This window comes from Stegostoma tigrinum, chromosome 3 (genome assembly GCF_030684315.1).
Source record: "Stegostoma tigrinum isolate sSteTig4 chromosome 3, sSteTig4.hap1, whole genome shotgun sequence".
Lineage (NCBI taxonomy): Eukaryota > Metazoa > Chordata > Chondrichthyes > Orectolobiformes > Stegostomatidae > Stegostoma > Stegostoma tigrinum.
Window position 1 is genome coordinate 84,010,552 of NC_081356.1, and position 18,622 is coordinate 84,029,173.

The window sequence follows — 18,622 nt, forward strand, 5'->3', positions numbered from 1 at the left end:
GGGAGGGGATGGAAAAATGTCTTGGGTGGTGGGGTCGGATTGTAAATGGCGCAAGTGTCGGTGGATAATGCGTTGTATCCGGAGGTACAACCTGTCTCGGCCTCCCTAACCGGTTCTTCCTCTCGCCCATCCCTTCCTCCCACCCCAAGCCGCACCCCCAGCTACCTACTAACCTCATCCCACCTCCCTGACCTGTCCGTCTTCCCTGGACTGACCTATCCCCTCCCTACCTCCCCACCTACACTCTCTCCACCTATCTTCTTTACTCTCCATCTTCGGTCCGCCTCCCCCTCTCTCCCTATTTATTCCAGTTCCCTCTCCCCATCCCCATCTCTGATGAAGGGTCTAGGCCCGAAACGTCAGCTTTTGTGCTCCTGAGATGCTGCTTGGCCTGCTGTGTTCATCCAGCCTCACATTTTATTATCTTGGAATCTCCAGCATCTGCAGTTCCCATTATCTCTCATATACCCATCTAGATGCCTTTTAAATGTTGTAATTGTAACTGCCTCCACCAATTCCTCTGGTAGATTATTCCATACACACCAACCTCTGCATGCAAAAGTTGCCCCTCGAGTCCCTTTTAAAATCTTCCCCCTCTGATCTTAAACCGATGCCCTCTAGTTTTGGATTCCTCTCTGCTGGGAAAAAGACATTGACTATTCAACCTATCCATGCCCGTCATGATTTTTCAACCTCTACAAGGTCACTCCTTAGTCTCCGATGCTCCAGGGAACAAAGCCCGAACCTATTCAGACTTTCCCTATAACTTACTAAGACTGCAAGAAACTAGACAGTCGTGAACACAGACCAGTCCATCATGCAGCCCAGCCTTCTATACGGTGACTCCATCTTTCCATCCTGCAGCCTCAAAAAAGGCAACCGACACAATCAAAGACCCTTCTCACCCTAATTATACTCTCTTCCACCATGTAGAAGGTAGAAAAGCTTGAATACATGTAAGAATTATCACATTTCTGACAGACGTCTCAAATGTTAATGTTTCTTTCTCTCTCTCTGCACCTTTCTGCAGTTGTAACACTGTATTTGGCATGCTGTTTTGCTACCTGATGCACTTTGTATGCTACGATCTGCACGCAGAGCATGTAAAACAACACTTCTCATTGTATCTTGGTAACAACAATAAACCAAATGAAATCATTTCCTACAGTCTCGGATATTCCCCTATAAATCTTTTCTGCACCCTCTTAAGTTTAACAACATCCTTTCAATCGAACAGCAACCAGAATTGTAAGCAGTATTCTAAATTTGGCCTCACCAATGTCCTGCGCAGCTGCATCATGACCCCTGTACTCAATGTTCTGACCAATGAAGGCAGCATAACAAATGTTCACCACCTGTCAACCTGTGAGTCCACTTTCAAGGAACTATACAGCTGAACACGATTTCTCACTATTCAACAACACTTCCCTGCAATCTCCCATAAACTGCATACCTCCTGCCCTAAGCTGCCTTACCAAAATGCAATACTTCACATTTCTCTAATTTTAATCTTCATCTTCTACTCCTCGGCCCATTGACCCATCTAATGACGGTTCTGTTACATTCTGAGGTAGATCTTCTTCATTGTCCACTACAGCACCTACTTTTGCGTCATCTGCAAACTTACTAACCGTATTCACATCCAATTAATTTATATCAATAATGAAAAGCAGTGGACCCAACACCGATCTTTGTGGCACACTGCTGGTCAGTGACCTCCAGTCTGAAAAGTAACCCTCTACCACCACCGTCTGTCTCCTACCTTCAAGCCAATTTTGTAACCAATTGGCTAGCTGTCCCAGATCTCATGTAATCTAACCTTACTAACCAGGCTACCACGCAGAACCTTGTTGAACACTTTGCTGAAATTCGTTGAGACACGTTTCTGCCTCTGCCTTCACCTATCTTCTTTGTCACCTCTTCATAAATCTCAATCAAATTAATGAGACATGGCTTGCTATGCACAAAGCCATGTTGGCTATCCCTATTCAGTCCCTGCCTTTCCAAATAAAACTGAATTCTGTTCACAAAATCCCCTCCACCAACTTAACCAGCACTGACATCAGGCTCACCAGTCTATAGCTCCCTGGTTTTTCCTTAAAGCCTTTCTTAAATAATGGCAGATTAGCCAACCTCCAGCACCTCATCCGTTGCTGTCCATGATACCAATAACTCAGCAAGGGACCCAGTAATCTCTTCCCTAGATTCCCACAAAAGGTCTCAGAAACACCTGATCAAGTTCAAGTTCAGGTACTTATTTACTTTATGCGTTTTAAAACATTCAGCACCTCCCCCTCTGTAATATGAACTCTTTTCATGACATCACTATTTACTTTCCTAAGTCCCCTAGCTTCAATGTCCTTCTCACCCAAGTAAATACTCACGCAAAATATTTGTTTAACATCTCACTCATCTTATGTGGCTTCACACATAGATAGCTATGTTGATCTTTAAGGGGCCCTAATCGCTGCCTAATTACGCTTTTGCTGTTAATGTACTTATAGAATCCCTTTGGATTATCCTTAAGTCTATTTGCTAAAGCAATCTCATATCCCCTTTTTGCCCAATCAAAACCAAAAAAAAACAGCAGATGATGGAAATCAGAAATTCCTGGAAAAGCTCAGTAGGTCTGGCAGCATCTGTGGAGAAAATTCAGAGTTAACACTTCGGGTCCAGTGACCCTTGCTCAGAGTTAAAGTTTTGGGTTCACATTTCCGAGCAAGGGCCACTGGACCAAAGCATTAACTCTAACTTCTCTCCATAGACGCTGCCAGACCTGCTGAGCTTTTCCAGGGATTTCTGTTCGTGTTCCCTTTTTGGTCCTCCCGATTTCCCTCTTAAGTATACTTCTACTTCCCTATTTTCCTCTAGGAATTCACTCAAACCCAGTTGTCTTTACCCGACACATGCCTCCTTCTTTTTCTTGATCACAGCTGCAATTTTTCTAGTCCTCCAGCATTCCCTACACCTATCAACCTTGCCTTTCACACAAACAGGGACATGCTGTCTCTGAACTATTGTCAACTCATTTTTAAATTTCTCCACTTCTCAACTGTCCTTTTACCTGTGAATAGCATCCCACAATCAACTTTTGATTACCGTCAAAATTGGCCTGAGTCCAATTTAGAAAGTTAACTTTTGATCAGTTCAATTCTTTTGCATAGCAATTTCAAAACTAATAGAATTATGATCACTGGCCCCAAAGTCCTCTCCCACTGACACTTGCCCTGCCTTATTTCCCAACAGAAGGTAAGGTACTGCTCCTTCTCCAGTGGTACACCCACATATTGATCAAGAAAGCTTTCCAGTACACACTTAACTAGCTCCTCCCTACCCAAGTCCTCAACACTATGACAGGTAAAGTTTATGTTTAAAATCCCCTACCACTACAACACTACTATTCTTCCACCCAAATAAACTTCACTGGACGATCTGTCAGAATTATCCTCCCTAAAATACAGCCATAATGTTATCCCTAACCAAAAAAAAATTCCCCCTCCTCTCTTGCCTCCTTTTCTATCCTATTCTATTGCATACATGCCCCAGAACATTGACCTGACAGTTCTGTCCATCCCTGAGCCACATTTCGGCAATGGCAATGATATCCCAATCCCAGGTTCCCAACCATGCCCTAAGTTCATGTGCCTAACCTGTCAGGCCTCTTGCATTGAGGTAAGTGCAGTTTAATTGATTAGTCACACCTCATTTCCTGCCAAGCTGTTGTCTGCTTTGACTATTTGACTTGCACCTCTTACGTACTGTACCAACCTCAGCCTTTACTCACTCTGACTTTGGTTTCCACCACCATGTTCTTAGTACCAATGAGTATAACAACCTCCTGCTGGTCACTCTCCCCTTTCAGAATATTCTGCACCATTTCAGAGACATCCTTGTCCCTGGCACCAGGGAGGCAACACACCACCCTGATATCTTACTGACCACCACAGGAATGTCTTTCTTTGTTTTTTTTTCCAAGAATGCTAAACTTCAAATGATTACAACAATGTCTGTAACACAGAAGAGAGTGATCATTGATTGGCATGCCAACTTTGATTGGACGAGGTATTGGCACGGAGATCACAATAGGGAACAATGGGATCTCCAAGTATTGAGGTAATTTATATTAAGACTTGAGCATATTCTTACGTTGTTCCTACCAAGTGTAAAGGAACCATATTGCAAGTTCAACTGATCATGATAAACTGCTGGTTAGTGTAGACATGATAGCATCTAGGATTGTTCAGAACATGCTGCCTAATTTCAAAACAGAAGTATGCAATCAGGCTAGCTAGTGTCCTGCAGTGACCTTTGTTGTACTCTATTCCTGTGTCAAGCTTACAAGGTAAGCAACAGGAGGACCTACTAACAAGATTTTTCTAAGATGAATCTTAGTGCATGGTACGAAGAGAATATTGACTACTGAGATTAGGCTTGTGGTAGACAGCAGTGCAAAACCCTGTTGTGTATTTGTGAAAGTACGGTCAGCTTTCACTTTAATAGTCTGTGATCATATGACATAATGACACCATTAACAGCCATTTGGACAGGAAACAGCTTAGTCTAACCTTGTTGCCTAGTGAACGCTTTCTTAATAAAGCTATCATGCTCTTTAACACTTCAGTCTCTTGGTTCTTCTTGGAACTAAAATCTGGTAGCAGATTTCACAACTAACATAATGAGAAGGGAACAAGTTAGCCTGCACCATCTCAATACTGAATCTAATCATAGAAAGAAGCCTATTTAAAAAAGGTAAGGAAATCCTTAAAGATGGATTCCATGATCACAAATGTATTATCTCGTATTAGGAATGTACATGGCGTAGAATGTTAAGGTTTACCAAATCAAACCTTTTTTTTTTAAAATGGAAACCAACAAAAAGGTGAGTAAGCACTGCTACTAGAGGGGATCCCAAGGTTACATCATCTGTTATGGCAATTTTTGTCATTAACTTCATTGAATGAATACAGTTTTTAAAATGGCAGTACACCTAGTCAGTCATGTTGCCACTCTTTTGGCAGGAAGCCCCATCCTCAGGAAATGCCAACAAATCTGATTAGCCAAGTACAGGAAGAAGTTCACGGAGGACCAGGGCAACCCATGAGGGCAAGGCCCAGACTTTTGGGAAATGAAAGGATCCAAGAGTGCAGGAATTGGAAAGAGGTGGATAAGGGTACCAAATCTTAAAGGGCAGGCAGTACAAAAGAATGTGTGGTGGCAGGTGACATTTTAAGGTGTGGAGAACGTTCCCAAATGATATGCCTCCCATTCTGTCTTTTCTCATGTACACAGTTGAAAACTACTTACCTACCCCCACCTGACTGCACATTTACGGTTGCAAAACGATCATAGATTTGCACTCATCCAGGTCAGTGGGAAATATTGCATTGCACTTCTCACTTGTCTCTTGTCTATGGTGGACAGGTTTTGGGGACTCAAGAGCTGAGTTACTCACTGCAGGATTCCTAGCTTCAGACATGCTCTCATAGCCACAGTATTTACCCGGCTGATCCAGTTCAGTTTCTGGTCAATGCTTAGCCACAGGCTGCTAATAGTGGGAGATCCCATAATGACAATGCCATTGAATATGATGGCTAGACTCTCACTTGTTGAAGATGATCATTGTCTAATAATTAAGACGTCAACATTACCTGCCACGCATCAGCCCAGAGCTACATACTCTCCAGATCTTGCTGCTTTTGGATGTGGACTTTGCTTCACGATCTACGGTCATCAGTGAAAATCCCCACTCTGACTTTCTGATAGGAGGGACGTAATTGACGAAGTAGCGGAAGGTTTTTGGGCTGAGGACATTAACCTAGGGAACTCTTCGAGCTGAGATGTCCGACGTCTAAGAACCACAATCAGAATCATCTTTCTTTGTGGCAGGCAGCATTCTCTACATTTTTTTTCTTAAGTGCAGACTTCCAAGATCCATATGAGGCAGTGACTTCCAGAATTAGAAGTCAAAGCTGCAATTCACCTCAGTAAGCCAATCACTGTGCATGAAGCTGCCCTGACATTCTGCACACCTTCAGCTTGCGGGGAGTTTTCCCTCAATTCCAAGTTAGTAGGACTTCTGATGTAACATATCGTCAAACAGAATGATGAAATAAGAGTCATAACTTATCAATATATATTTGGAAAGCTCATTAGTCTAGAAAAGCTAGAGGAGGGTTTTGTGTACGTGTTTGCATTGACTTCAGCATTCCACAGCAGTGATTTTTGCACGGTAACAGCTTGGACAAGACAATAACACAGGAAAGCACATGGAATCTATAAAAAGGCGACTGATATAATTAAAGATTCAGCATTGTTTCCAGCTCAGCACAAAAATTAAATTACACCTTACCTCTGATGCCTGACTTCCATTTTCATTTTTTGCTTTGGAGTTCGATCCCCATGCCTAATGACTGCTATTACACAACGAAGCTCCATCCTGCACAGCAAGACACAAAACATATTAGTTGAATTCAAAGAAATCATGTGCAGCTTTGGACACATTATCCGAGTAGGATTCCACAACGTACAATTCACTGATCGCTCTCTTTTTCTTTCTCAGGCAGCTTAAATTTTGGAGATAATTTCCCTAGTCAAAAAATAAATTGTCTAATCCAGATTTGCTAGTTACACAGCAGTCACAACGCATCTTATAAAGTAATTAGGATTATGAAAGGAGCTTGCCAGGGACATCAAAATCAATAAAAAATTTTATAGTTACATAAAGGGGAGTCAGATGGTCAGGAACAATGTTAACCCACTAAAGGCTGAAACAGGGGCTACTGTCAATTATTATAGGGAAATGGTAGATATGATGAATAATTACTTTGCCTCAGTATTTGCAGGATAGCTTGCTGGCAATCCCATGAAAACGAATAGTGGATCAGGAACTGCGACTATATAAAATTAACGTGAATAAGACATTGGCAATAAATCAATGAATGAATGGTTTATTTATTGTCACTATATCTTGAAGATACAGTGAGAAGTGTTTTCTTGCCACAATCCAGTATCATTTTGAGTTACAATAAGGATAAAATACAATAAGAATAGATACTGAATGGGAAACTGCACGTCATTCTGCTTTTTAAGAAGGGTGAAAAGTAAAACAGGGAACTACAAACCAGTGAGTCTAACATGTGTGATGAGCAAGTTGTGGTAGTCTATAATCAAGAATGGGGGTAACAACATATTGAAATTTTTCAGTTAATCAGGGAGAGTCAGCATGGATTATGACAAGGAGGTCATGTCTGATAAACCTCAATGAATCGTCTGAGGAGGTGACTAAGATAATGCAGAGAACATCTATGGAGATTTTTTTGTACTTCCAGAAGGCGTTTGATAAAATTCCACATAACTAAGGTAGAAGCCAACAGAAATGAGGTCAAATTACTGACATGGCTGGGAAATTGGTTGAATGGCAAACAATAGAAAGTACAGTCAGTGAGTAGTTACTCAGTCAGATATGATGTGTGGTGTCACACAGGGATCTGTGTTTGGGCTCAATTATTCACTATATTTATTAACAGCTTGGATAATGGCATAAAATGTCATATATCCAATGTTGCCAATGACACAAAGTTAGGTGGTGTTATACACAGTGTAGATGACCGCATAAAATTACAAAGGGATATTGACAGACTAAGTGAATAGGTGAAATTGTGGTAGATATTGTTCAATGTAAGAAAATGTGAGGTTATCCATTTTAGACTGGCAAAGGATAGATCAGGATATTTTCTAGATGGTATGAAGTTAACTACAGTGGATGTCCAAAGAGGTTTGGGGTTCGGGGGTACAGATCTTTAAAAGGTCATGAAAAATGCTGGCCTTTATATCTAGAAAACTGGAGTACAAAGATGCAGACGTTATGCTGCAGTTATACAAAACCCTGGTTAGACCCCATTGGGAGTACTGAGAGAAGAATGGTCAGCACACCTTAGGAAGAATATATTGGCCTTGAAGACAATCCACAGAGGATTATAATAACGATACCTGTTCTTTAGAAGTTATAAAGGAGAGATCATACAAATTGAGTCTATTTTCTCTAGAATTTTGAAGGTTAAGGGGTGATCTGAACAAAGTCTTCAAGATATTATATGCGGTGACTTTACCTGTTAAAGATAAACTTTCCATTGGCTAGAGATTCAGAAGAGATGTCAAGAAGTACTTTAGCACGTAAAGGGTGGTAGATCTTCCACAAACATTAAATGCTGATCAGCAGTTAATTTTAAAACTGAGATTGGTAATATTTTATTAAGAGAAGACACTAAGGGGTATGGGCCAGAAAAAGATATATGGAGTTAGGCTAGAAATCAGCCATGCTCTCATTGAATGGTAGAACAGGGTCGAGGGTTACTCCTACTCTCGTTCCTATACTCTTCCCATATATAATATTAAAGTCGATTACATCCTCACATCGTGCCAGACGTAGTTGGTACGATAGGAATATTTTCCACCTCAGTTGGAACAGACCACGGAATCTGAAACTGTGGAGCTAACTCCCGCATTATGATGTTTCTGCAAAATAAATAATCATTTTCCAGAATAAAACAGCAAATCAACAGTGAAATCATTTCAATTTCAAATCCACTCAACATTGTTGGGCCTGTGTACTCAAAATGAGTGTTTTAAACTGTAAAATATCTGTTTAAATCTTCACTCGCATCCGCAGCTGAAGTCTTAGTGAAAATTTTTGGATTTTGCAACATGGTTGTGAAAAGTATTTTTTCATATTTTACTACTGCAATTAAAAACAGCCTGGTACTTTTGTAATGCACAGAGACACTTGGCTCTTCAGCATCTGGACACAAGTTCCACTCATCTTCTGAAGCAAAGTTTTGGTTTCAGTTTCTGCTCAAAAGTATTTGCATGGACTTGTGCAGAAAATAGAAATATACAATATTATAAGAATTTTCCAAGCATGGTCATGAATTTGGCTAAGAGATAGGAGACAGAGAGAAGTGGGGAAATAGATGTTTTTTCCAAATTTATTGAAGTATGGAGTGGGGTCCACCAGATGTCAGCGTTAAGAACATTGCTTCTCTTGTTTTATATAAATGATCCAAATTTGGGTTCAGGGAGTACAATTTTGGAATTTACAAGCAACAACTTGTGGCAGAACAGTTAGTATCGAGCACATTAGTAGGAGAAAAAAAATTGAAAAACCAGTAAAATGGGTAAAAACGTGAGAGACATAACTTTAAATGGATATTATGAATTAATGCATTTTGGAAGAAATAACATTGAACAACAATATGAGCTAAATAAATTGTGTTATATGGAGGGAACAGAAGCAATGTAGGAGCACATATTCACATATTTGAAGGCAGGAGGGAAAGTCGATAAAATATAAGAAATACAATTCTGGATATGAAAGCGTAATGAAAGGACAACAATGTCCTGGACAGGAGGGTACTAAATAGACAGAATTCAGTTAAGTGGAGAGTTTGGAAAAGCTTAGAGCAAGGGAATATCCAATTGAGCTATTAAAAATTATGAGGGCTTTGAATAGAGAAAGTAGGGAGAAAATAACAAGCAAATGAACAGGAGATAAAATTTTACACAAAGAAGATTATTTAGATTTGGATAATGTTTCATAAAACAATCTTTTACATTATACTTGAAAAATCGTTTATATATTCAACCGTGGTAAGCTAATGCTGCACATTTAATATGTCTGAAAATAAAATAAAAAATTAAAACTAAACAATTATTCTTAACAAGATACTAGAGACCATTGCCTATGAGAATTTTTTTTTTGAGTAATCTAATTTTAAACAACTAAAAATAACCTTAAAAATGTACAGAGAACCACATGCTGGTTTAATTGATTAGTTTCTTAGTAACCTAATTTTTTACGTACCAAATTTGCAGAAACTAGTGGTGAATTTGACCTGGGTGCATAGCCAATTTTGGCAGTGGGCCTGGCTTCTGACACAGTTTTTTTAAACAAATAAAGTGTTTCATTTGCATATTTGAAAATAAATTTTCTCATGCTGCAAATCAAATATACAATAAAATCACTTCCTCCACCTGTTTGGACTAATGAGTCAGCTTTCCGTGATAATGGGAACTGCAGATGCTGGAGAATCCAAGATAATAAAATGTGAGGCTGGATGAACACAGCAGGCCCAGCAGCATCTCAGGAGCACAAAAGCTGACGTTTCGGGCCTAGACCCTTCATCAGAGAGGGGGATGGGGTGAGGGTTCTGGAATAAATAGGGAGAGAGGGGGAGGCGGACCGAAGATGGAGAGAAAAGAAGATAGGTGGGGAGGAGAGTATAGGTGGGGAGGTAGGGAGGGGATAGGTCAGTCCAGGGAAGACAGACAGGTCAAGGAGGTGGGATGAGGTTAGTAGGTAGGAGATGGAGGTGCGGCTTGGGGTGGGAGGAAGGGATGGGTGAGAGGAAGAACAGGTTAGGGAGGCAGACACAGGTTGGACTGGTTTTGGGATGCCGTGGGTGGAGGGGAAGAGCTGGGCTGGTTGTGTGGTGCAGTGGGGGGAGGGGACGAACTGGGCTGGTTTTGGGATGCGGTGGGGTAAGGGGAGATTTTGAAGCTGGTGAAGTCCACATTGATACCATTGGGCTGCAGGGTTCCCAAGCGGAATATGAGTTGCTGTTCCTGCAACCTTCGGGTGGCATCATTGTGGCACTGCAGGAGGCCCATGATGGACATGTCATCTAAAGAATGGGAGGGGGAGTGGAAATGGTTTGCGACTGGGAGGTGCAGTTGTTTATTGCGAACCGAGCGGAGGTGTTCTGCAAAGCGGTCCCCAAGCCTCCGCTTGGTTTCCCCAACGTAGAGGAAGCCACACCGGGTACAGTGGATGCAGTATACCACACTGGCAGATGTGCAGGTGAACCTCTGCTTAAATTTGGAAAGTCATCTTGGGGCCTGGGATAGGGGTGAGGGAGGTGGTGTGGGGGCAAGTGTAGCATTTCCTGCGGTTGCAGGGGAAGGTGCCAGGTGTGGTGGGGTTGGAGGGCAGTGTGGAGCGAACAAGGGAGTCACGGAGGGAGTGGTCTCACATTTTATTATCCTGAGTCAGCTTTCCAGTCATTTAAAACAATATGTAACACCAGACAAGATAACTGAACACTTGGAAAACATTCAGGTAATTGGACAAAGGCAGCATGATTTAATGATCATGCTTAACAAACATGTTTGTGAGGATGTAAACAGTAGAAAGAATAAGGGAGAACCAGTGGATGTGGCATATTTGAATTTTCAGAGTGTTGATAGTGTTATATACAGCCTTGGTGAGAGCACACCTGGAGTCTTGCACACAGTTCTGGTCTCCCTAACTAAGGGAGAATATACTGGCCATAAGGTGAGGCAGCGGATGTTCACTGGGCTGATACTAGGGATGGATTGGTTCAACTAGGCACGTATTCACTAGACATTTTTTTTCGCTAGGCTGGGAAATTTTGAACTTGGGGTCACAGTCTCAGGACATGGGATACACCATTTAGGACTGAGATAAGGAAACATTTCTTCATTAAAGAGTTGCGAACCTGTGGAAGTCTCTATCGCAGAAAGCTGTGGAAACTAAGTCACTGAATATATTCAAGGTAGATTTTGTTTTGGATTTTAAAGACATCAAGAGGTATGGGAGAAAGCAAACATATGGCACTGAGATAGAGGGTTCACCAAGATCTTACTGAATGGCACAGTAGACTCAAAAAGGACCCAATGACCTACTCCTGTTCCTACTTTCTAGATTGCATGCCTGAAAAAGTGTACAGCTGATGAGTCAGTTAATGCAATGAGCCCACAACCCTCAAGACACTATTGCAAAATTATTTTACTTTTCTGTGCACTTTATGACTGAGGATATTACTTCGCTTTACACTTCAATTCAATATGAGTACTAGTGTTTGTTACCCATCCTAAAAGCCCTTAAAACATGTGGCTTGCTAGGCCATTTCAGAAGGCAGTTAAGGATTATTAATGATGGATTTATAGGTCAGACTAGGTAAGAATAACTGATTTTCTGTTCTGAGGGGATTATGACAACTGATGAGAGCTTCACAGACACCATTTCCATTCCAGACTTTTTCCTAACCGAATTGCAATCTACCAGCTGTCTTGGTGAGATTTGAACCGTTCCACCCCCATAAAAAAGGATTACCCAGGCCTCCTCGTTATTAGTTCAATGACATTACCACAATAGCACCATCTCCTGCAATACTAAAAACATACACAGACTTTTCAAAGATCAAGATAATTATGCTAAGGTTTGTCAGTAAAAACAAGAAGTCATTCCTAAAGTGGTTTAATATTCAATCATGTGCCAAAAAAAAATCTTACCCCAAAATCTTTGCACAGTCATCATAATACTTCATGGAATTCTTAACAAAGCTAAATCCATTAACATCACAGACGTAGGATTGGCCATTAGCTCGTAACAGGTCAAAGCCACAAACGGTTTGCTATCAAAATTAAGAGAAGCAGAGGAAAACTAGCAATTCAGCAACATTAAATACAAATGCAAGGAAAAGTATTTTTAAAAAATTATTTTCAGTCACAACTTCACATGATACTGTAGCTTTATTCAATAACAATGAGATTCAAGCAATTGGTTTGTAATAACAGAACATAAGTATTACTGAAGAAAAGACATTTGTCAAACCTTTGTCTTTCACTTATCAGGGCAATTGCCGAGAACACAAAGTAAATTTATGTTATACATTAATACTGCACATATACAGACTGCTGACTGTTTGGAAGTATCATCCCTACTTGACAGAGGTGCTACAATGAAGTCTGTACCAGTTAAATGATGACTGGCATGTAACAGCCAAGTTTCAAATTTTAAAGTAAGCAGGAAATTTTAACCCAGGCAGGTGAATTCTGATTAGTCAAGACTTATGCTAAGAAATGAGCAAGTGAATGCCTGTCATTTTATCCGTGGAGTTGAAACAGGCACAGTAGTATACATGTTGTTTCCGACTGCAAAGAATAGGTCTCTGTGGATTAATATATGTAGTTTCCAGAACAGAAAAGTGCACCAAACTATGTGGCTGACTGACAATGCTAAATTGTTCATCAGTACAATTTGTCGCACATCACGATTAATTACCAAATATTGACCAACATCAGAAAAACATCTACCATGATCAAATTATTTCCCAAAATGTATTGCATAAAGCCATGAACAGGCCTAAAGCTGTCACTTTTGGTCCTGGAAATAAATCAGTTTACCTCAGATTACTATAGAAGGATAGAATATCTTAAATGTCTCAGTAAAAAGTCAAACTTGCTGTTTCATGCTGCTACTATGCAGGAGCAACATGATTGGTTTTCACTGTAAATCACACTGCCATCACAGCAAAAGACATACTGTCTATTACACAAATAAGCAATATGGTACATGAATTTCAATTCTGCTGTGATGCTGGATACATAAATCAAACATCCCAATGGTGGGCTTGATTTAAATAACATTTCCTTTGGATGTTTACAACGAGCTGACTGTACCCGATTAGTCCGTACTAACAAAATTCAAAGCAATGTTCAATACTGGATTTGATTATGCGAAAGTATTGCTTTGGAAGTATTGTCCAGGGTGTGCACAGAATTATGCTCACAACCCATTTAGGCTTATCAGCTGGTCTTTCTGGAAGCCATGCTACCATGTTTCTTTCAGACAAATGTAGTGTACACCATTGCATGTTTTCACTTGATAGAATAACTGACAGTCATTCTTTTCTTCATTTTCTTGGTCACGGCATTGGCTGGTCAGTCAACCTGTCTGTTAAAGTTCAAACAAAGCTTCATAATTAACTGTCAGTTACCATCAAACGAGTGCATTCACCACTGCAATGATTCTACCACCAGAGTTCATTTGTCAATCAGCACTCGCTTCTCACACAGTATAATACTTGCCCCTTACATTGGACATTCTTGCAAATTGAACTGAGTGCAGGAAGAGAAGCTTTGTCAAAACTTTTTTTTTCCAACAATGCCCAAATTACTTGATTGGTCATTGTCAACTGTTTAAAGTTATATCATCTTTATCTTGTATGTTAAAGTCACATTTCATGTCAAAACAAAACTTAAGTCTTCTGAAATCTAAAGTTCTAATTATTAGCTAATTATCAGAAATCCTCAAAATAGGCACAGATATAACTTTGTCCAACAAATGAGTTCAATGGCCTACAATTTTCAGACTTTTAAAATATTTTGATATGCAAGTCAACGTAGTGATTTGATTATTACTTTTGTTTTATAACGAATTCACACTGTCACAGTGTATATTTCTACTCAGGTATTGACGTATCTTAATGATATCCAACAGTGTGTACAAGAGGAAAACGTTTAAGCAGATCTGAGTGTCATGACACTTGCGATAACATGACACTTGAAGATCAAAATTTTGCACTAAAACCAGAAGTTTACAGATCTGCAATTCTAAAATAGGCAAACTTTAACAGTCAGACAGTGATTATATTCCACAATATTTCATGGTCCAAGAGATTTCATTACTTTCATCACAGTCACACAAAACATTTCATTCAATTACATTAAAATAACTATACAGACGTGTAATTCTACCACCTACCTTAAAAGCAAGGCAAACTTTCCAAGCAATTAACTTCTCTCTCGCATTTAGAATGACAGGATAGCGAACTTCTTTTCCTTCACTGTCTCGTTCAACCTTACCATCAAGAGCAGGAGATTTGCGGGCCTCAGCATGAGCGTAATCTGGACCAACTGTGTAAACCTTAAGTTGTGTTTTTATGTAAAAATTATATATAAGATTGCTGTTAGAGATCTCATGATATTCCAGCATGAAAGCCTCATTGAGGACAGCAAAGTTGAATTTTAAGTGTAACTTATTTCTAACAGGTAAGCAAATTGGAGAGAAAATAGCAGGTAGGCCGCCATCTGACATATTATTTTACAAGTACTCAGGAAATACGCAGTTTATTAACTATTTATTTTGTCTCGAAAGAAATAAGCTTGACAGGGCACTAGGAATGCAATATCAGGTTTGTGCAAACAGTGGCCTGTGCTAAGATGTTCAACATACTCTGTGAAGCCATTGTTCAAAATGCAAGCGCATAAAACTGGAAGTGATTGCAATGAACTACTTTAACAGAGATCATGTGTCCTCAGTGTTCGCTACTGGTAGACTTATAGAAAAGATATCAGAATCAAATTCAGGAGATAAAGACTGAAGGAGTAGCGGTCGGGGCAGACAAAAGATGGTAGTGGGGGTGAGGGGGGTGAGTGCGCAAGTTGGGAGTGAGGAGTTGATGGAGGGGGTGCGAAGTAAATGGGGCAGGGCTAAGGTGGGATTGGAGGGGTGGATGAGGGGTAGGGGTGAATGAGGGGGAGGGGGGTTGGAAGAGAGGGTAAGGGATCAAGCAAGAGAGTCAGACAGTGGGCTTGGTGAGGGAGTTTGGCAATCCAGAGGCAAGACGGAGGTGGGTGAATGATTCGAGTGAGGGGGGCAGGAGAGAAGTGGCATGGAAAGAGCTGGGCAATAGGGATGGGGCCAAGTGAGACAGCGAGGAAAGGATAACAGTGGGTGAGGGTAACTGCCAGTGAGAGAGAGACAGCACAAGAGGAAAATTGAATTGTGCCCACCCTGTGAGAATGTTGCAATGTGGAGGTGCTGGTGTTAGACTGGCATGGACAGTTACACAAGGCCAAGCTATAATCCAACAGGTTTATTAGAAACCACAGTTTTTGGGAAGCTACTCCTTGGTCAGGAGAACTTGACTTCATAAAGAAGCATCAGTGCTTCAAAAGCTTGTGATTTCAAATAAACCCGACGGACTATAACCTGGTGTTGTGCAATTTCTGACTGAGAATGTTGGATTATGATTTCTTTGCATTTAATGTCCTGACGCTATTGCAAATGAGACGGTTCAAATTGTTTGTTCATTGCATCCCCTAAATATTGACTGTGTTAAAATGATAATAGTTGAATCTGTTACCTTCACATCTGTTCCATCTGTTGGCATAAACTGTTCATATATATAAGAGCCTGTTTTCCGGACACTGCTTTCCGGGGAATAAACACTGCTTCTGCTGCCAATCTAAAACAAAAAGAAGAGGCATTTGCATGGTTAGACATTTGATCACACAGAACTTGAATGTGACTGAAAAAGAGTGACATTTTACTTGTTGCATTTCTTCTTGCACCCACTAGCATGTTTCGCAGGAATGCAAATTTGTGGCAAAACCAACATTTATGCAGCATGGCTGAATGGTTGGCAAGTGGACTTCAATTGAGAGAATCATTGCCAAGAAAAATTATTGCTGACTGACAATTAACTGCCAAATTTGTTTAAATTTTAAACCAGACAAACTGACTCATTTGTAAGGGCTCTGTCCTGGGAATTAACGCAATGACTGATTAACAATGACCTATCGTGTTGAGTTCAAACAGGCAGCATGTGGGCATGTTCTTCCTATCTGCAAAGATCCAGGTCCAGTGTGTTCATAATATTTAGTTTCCAGTAGATACAGGTGTGTCACACCACAAGCCCTGCTGACAATCCAGAATTAGTCAGCAGCACAATTCCTTGTACATTCCAGATTATCCAGCAAATGATGTCCAATTATAGTATCACATTTAATGTCAGACATTGCAAACTTTACAACACTGGCAACACAGTGTGCTTGGTTACAAAGTTTTTACACAATTTTATACTTGCAGCCAGTCTTTTTGGCTGTATGGCCTACATACCAGGCATCAAACTGACACTGACAATCGTACCACGTTACTAATTGGTGCGATAGGCAGAACATCCTTATGACTTGTCAGCAAGATCCCAGCAGTGTTGAAGACGATGCATGTTACAACAGCACAGTTTCAATGTGAAACAGCTGGCTGCTTTTGCACAAACTTTTGCGATACTTTGCTCTCATGTGAGGTAAGGATGCACTTTTCAGGATGATAAGTGAATACCCTGGGATTTTCCACCAGTGCATGATATACAGCAAGCAGTCATCTATTCAGGGTGGCCATTATCTTGCCGAAGGCTTTGAAGTGCCCTGCAGCTTTGCATAGTGAATAAATGGCTCTCACCCAAATTATAAAGTTGTTACTGGGACAAGCATGTAGTACTGCAGGAATCCCAATATTTATACTGACCAGTGAAGGTAGGTTTGCGGTACAGAGCATAGAGAACACTCTTGCTAATTTCTTAACTGGCACAGAGGAAATGGGCTTCATTTGGCCATTGCATTTCAAACATGAATGACACTTAACCTGATACACTTGCATATTTCCAATATGTTGGTGGCACATTTGCTATATTTGAATCTACAGGTGAATATAAGAACTTCATAACATAATTTAATGGGGTTCATCCTGTGCTAAAATTAGTGTTCAGGGGAAATCCAGAAGCAGGGAGCACAAACAGATCAACCATGACCTTAATGAACATTAATAGGCTTAAACAGGCAAATGGTCTACTTCTGATTATGATTTGTATGCTCATATGGATACAAAATTAACTGAGTGGCAGGAAAAAAATTTCTGGTCATCCAGAACTAGTGGGCAGAGTTTACAAATTTGAACAAGAGATGCTTAAAAGTTTTTTTTTTCCTCAGAGCTCAGCTATTCTGGAGCAAACTATCTCAGAAGGTAGTGGAGGCAGAGACATAGTCATACAGCACAAATACAGACCCTTCAGTCCAAGCCAAACATAATCCCAAACCAAACTAGCCCCACCTACCTGCTCCTGGCCTATATCCCTCCAAACCTTTCCTATTTATGTATTATCTAAGTGCCTTTTAAGAGTTGTAATTGTGCTCACATCCACCACTTCCTCAGGAAGTTTATTCCACATGTGAACCACCCCCAGTGTTAAAAAAAAATTGTCCCTCATGTCTTTTTTAAATTTCTCTCTTCTCACCTTAAGAATATGCCCCCCAGTCTTGAAATCCCCCAACCTAGGGTTAATGGAGGGCACCTTTTTCCCTATCTGTACCTCTCATGATTTTATAAACCTCTATAAGGTCACCTCTCAACTCCCTATGTTCCAGTGAACAAAGTCCCAGCCAACGGAGCCTTTATAACCCAAACCTTCCATACCCAGCAACATCCCGATAAATCTCTTCTAAACTCTCTCCAGCTTAATAATATCCTTCCTGTAACTAGGTGACCAGAACTGGACACAGTACTCCAGAATAGGCCTGAAAATGACTTCCCAACTCCTATATTCAAAGGACTGAGCAATTAAGGCAACCTGCTTAACATGGTTTTAACCACCATGTTTGTATGGGATGCAAACTTCAAAAGAATTTTGTATTTGAACCACTGGATCCCTCTGTTCTGCAATATTACCCAAGGCCCTGCCAAATACTGTGCATTTATCCAGATTGAATTCCATCTGACATTTTTCAGCCCATTGTCCCATTTGATCAAGATCCTTTTGTAATCTTAGATAACCTTCTTCTCTACTGAAGTCACCAATTGTTGTCTGCAAACTTACTAACCATGACTTCTAGATTGTTATGCAAATCATTTATACAAATGACAAATAAAAGGGGTCCCAGAACCAACCTTTTGGATAATCCACTGGTGACAGGCCTCCTTCCCATATAGCAAACCTCCACGAGCACTCTTTCTAATGCCATTAAGCCAATTATGTATCCAATT

At 40.4% G+C, this 18,622-nt stretch overlaps 1 protein-coding gene across 17 annotated transcripts in view; it reads right to left on the bottom strand.

Moving 5' to 3' along the window:
* ppip5k2 (diphosphoinositol pentakisphosphate kinase 2) overlaps positions 1-18,622 on the bottom strand; it is a 249,152-nt gene that overhangs the window by 198,139 nt on the left and 32,391 nt on the right. For all 17 annotated transcript variants that reach the window (XM_059644714.1, XM_048527822.2, XM_059644712.1 and 14 more), the window contains 5 exons: positions 15,948-16,049; positions 14,564-14,725; positions 12,310-12,431; positions 8,413-8,514; positions 6,350-6,436 (listed from right to left, as the gene is read on the bottom strand). In XM_059644714.1, coding sequence (XP_059500697.1) covers positions 6,350-6,436; positions 8,413-8,514; positions 12,310-12,431; positions 14,564-14,725; positions 15,948-16,049 — 575 coding nt within the window. The remainder of the gene's footprint in view (positions 1-6,349; positions 6,437-8,412; positions 8,515-12,309; positions 12,432-14,563; positions 14,726-15,947; positions 16,050-18,622) is intronic.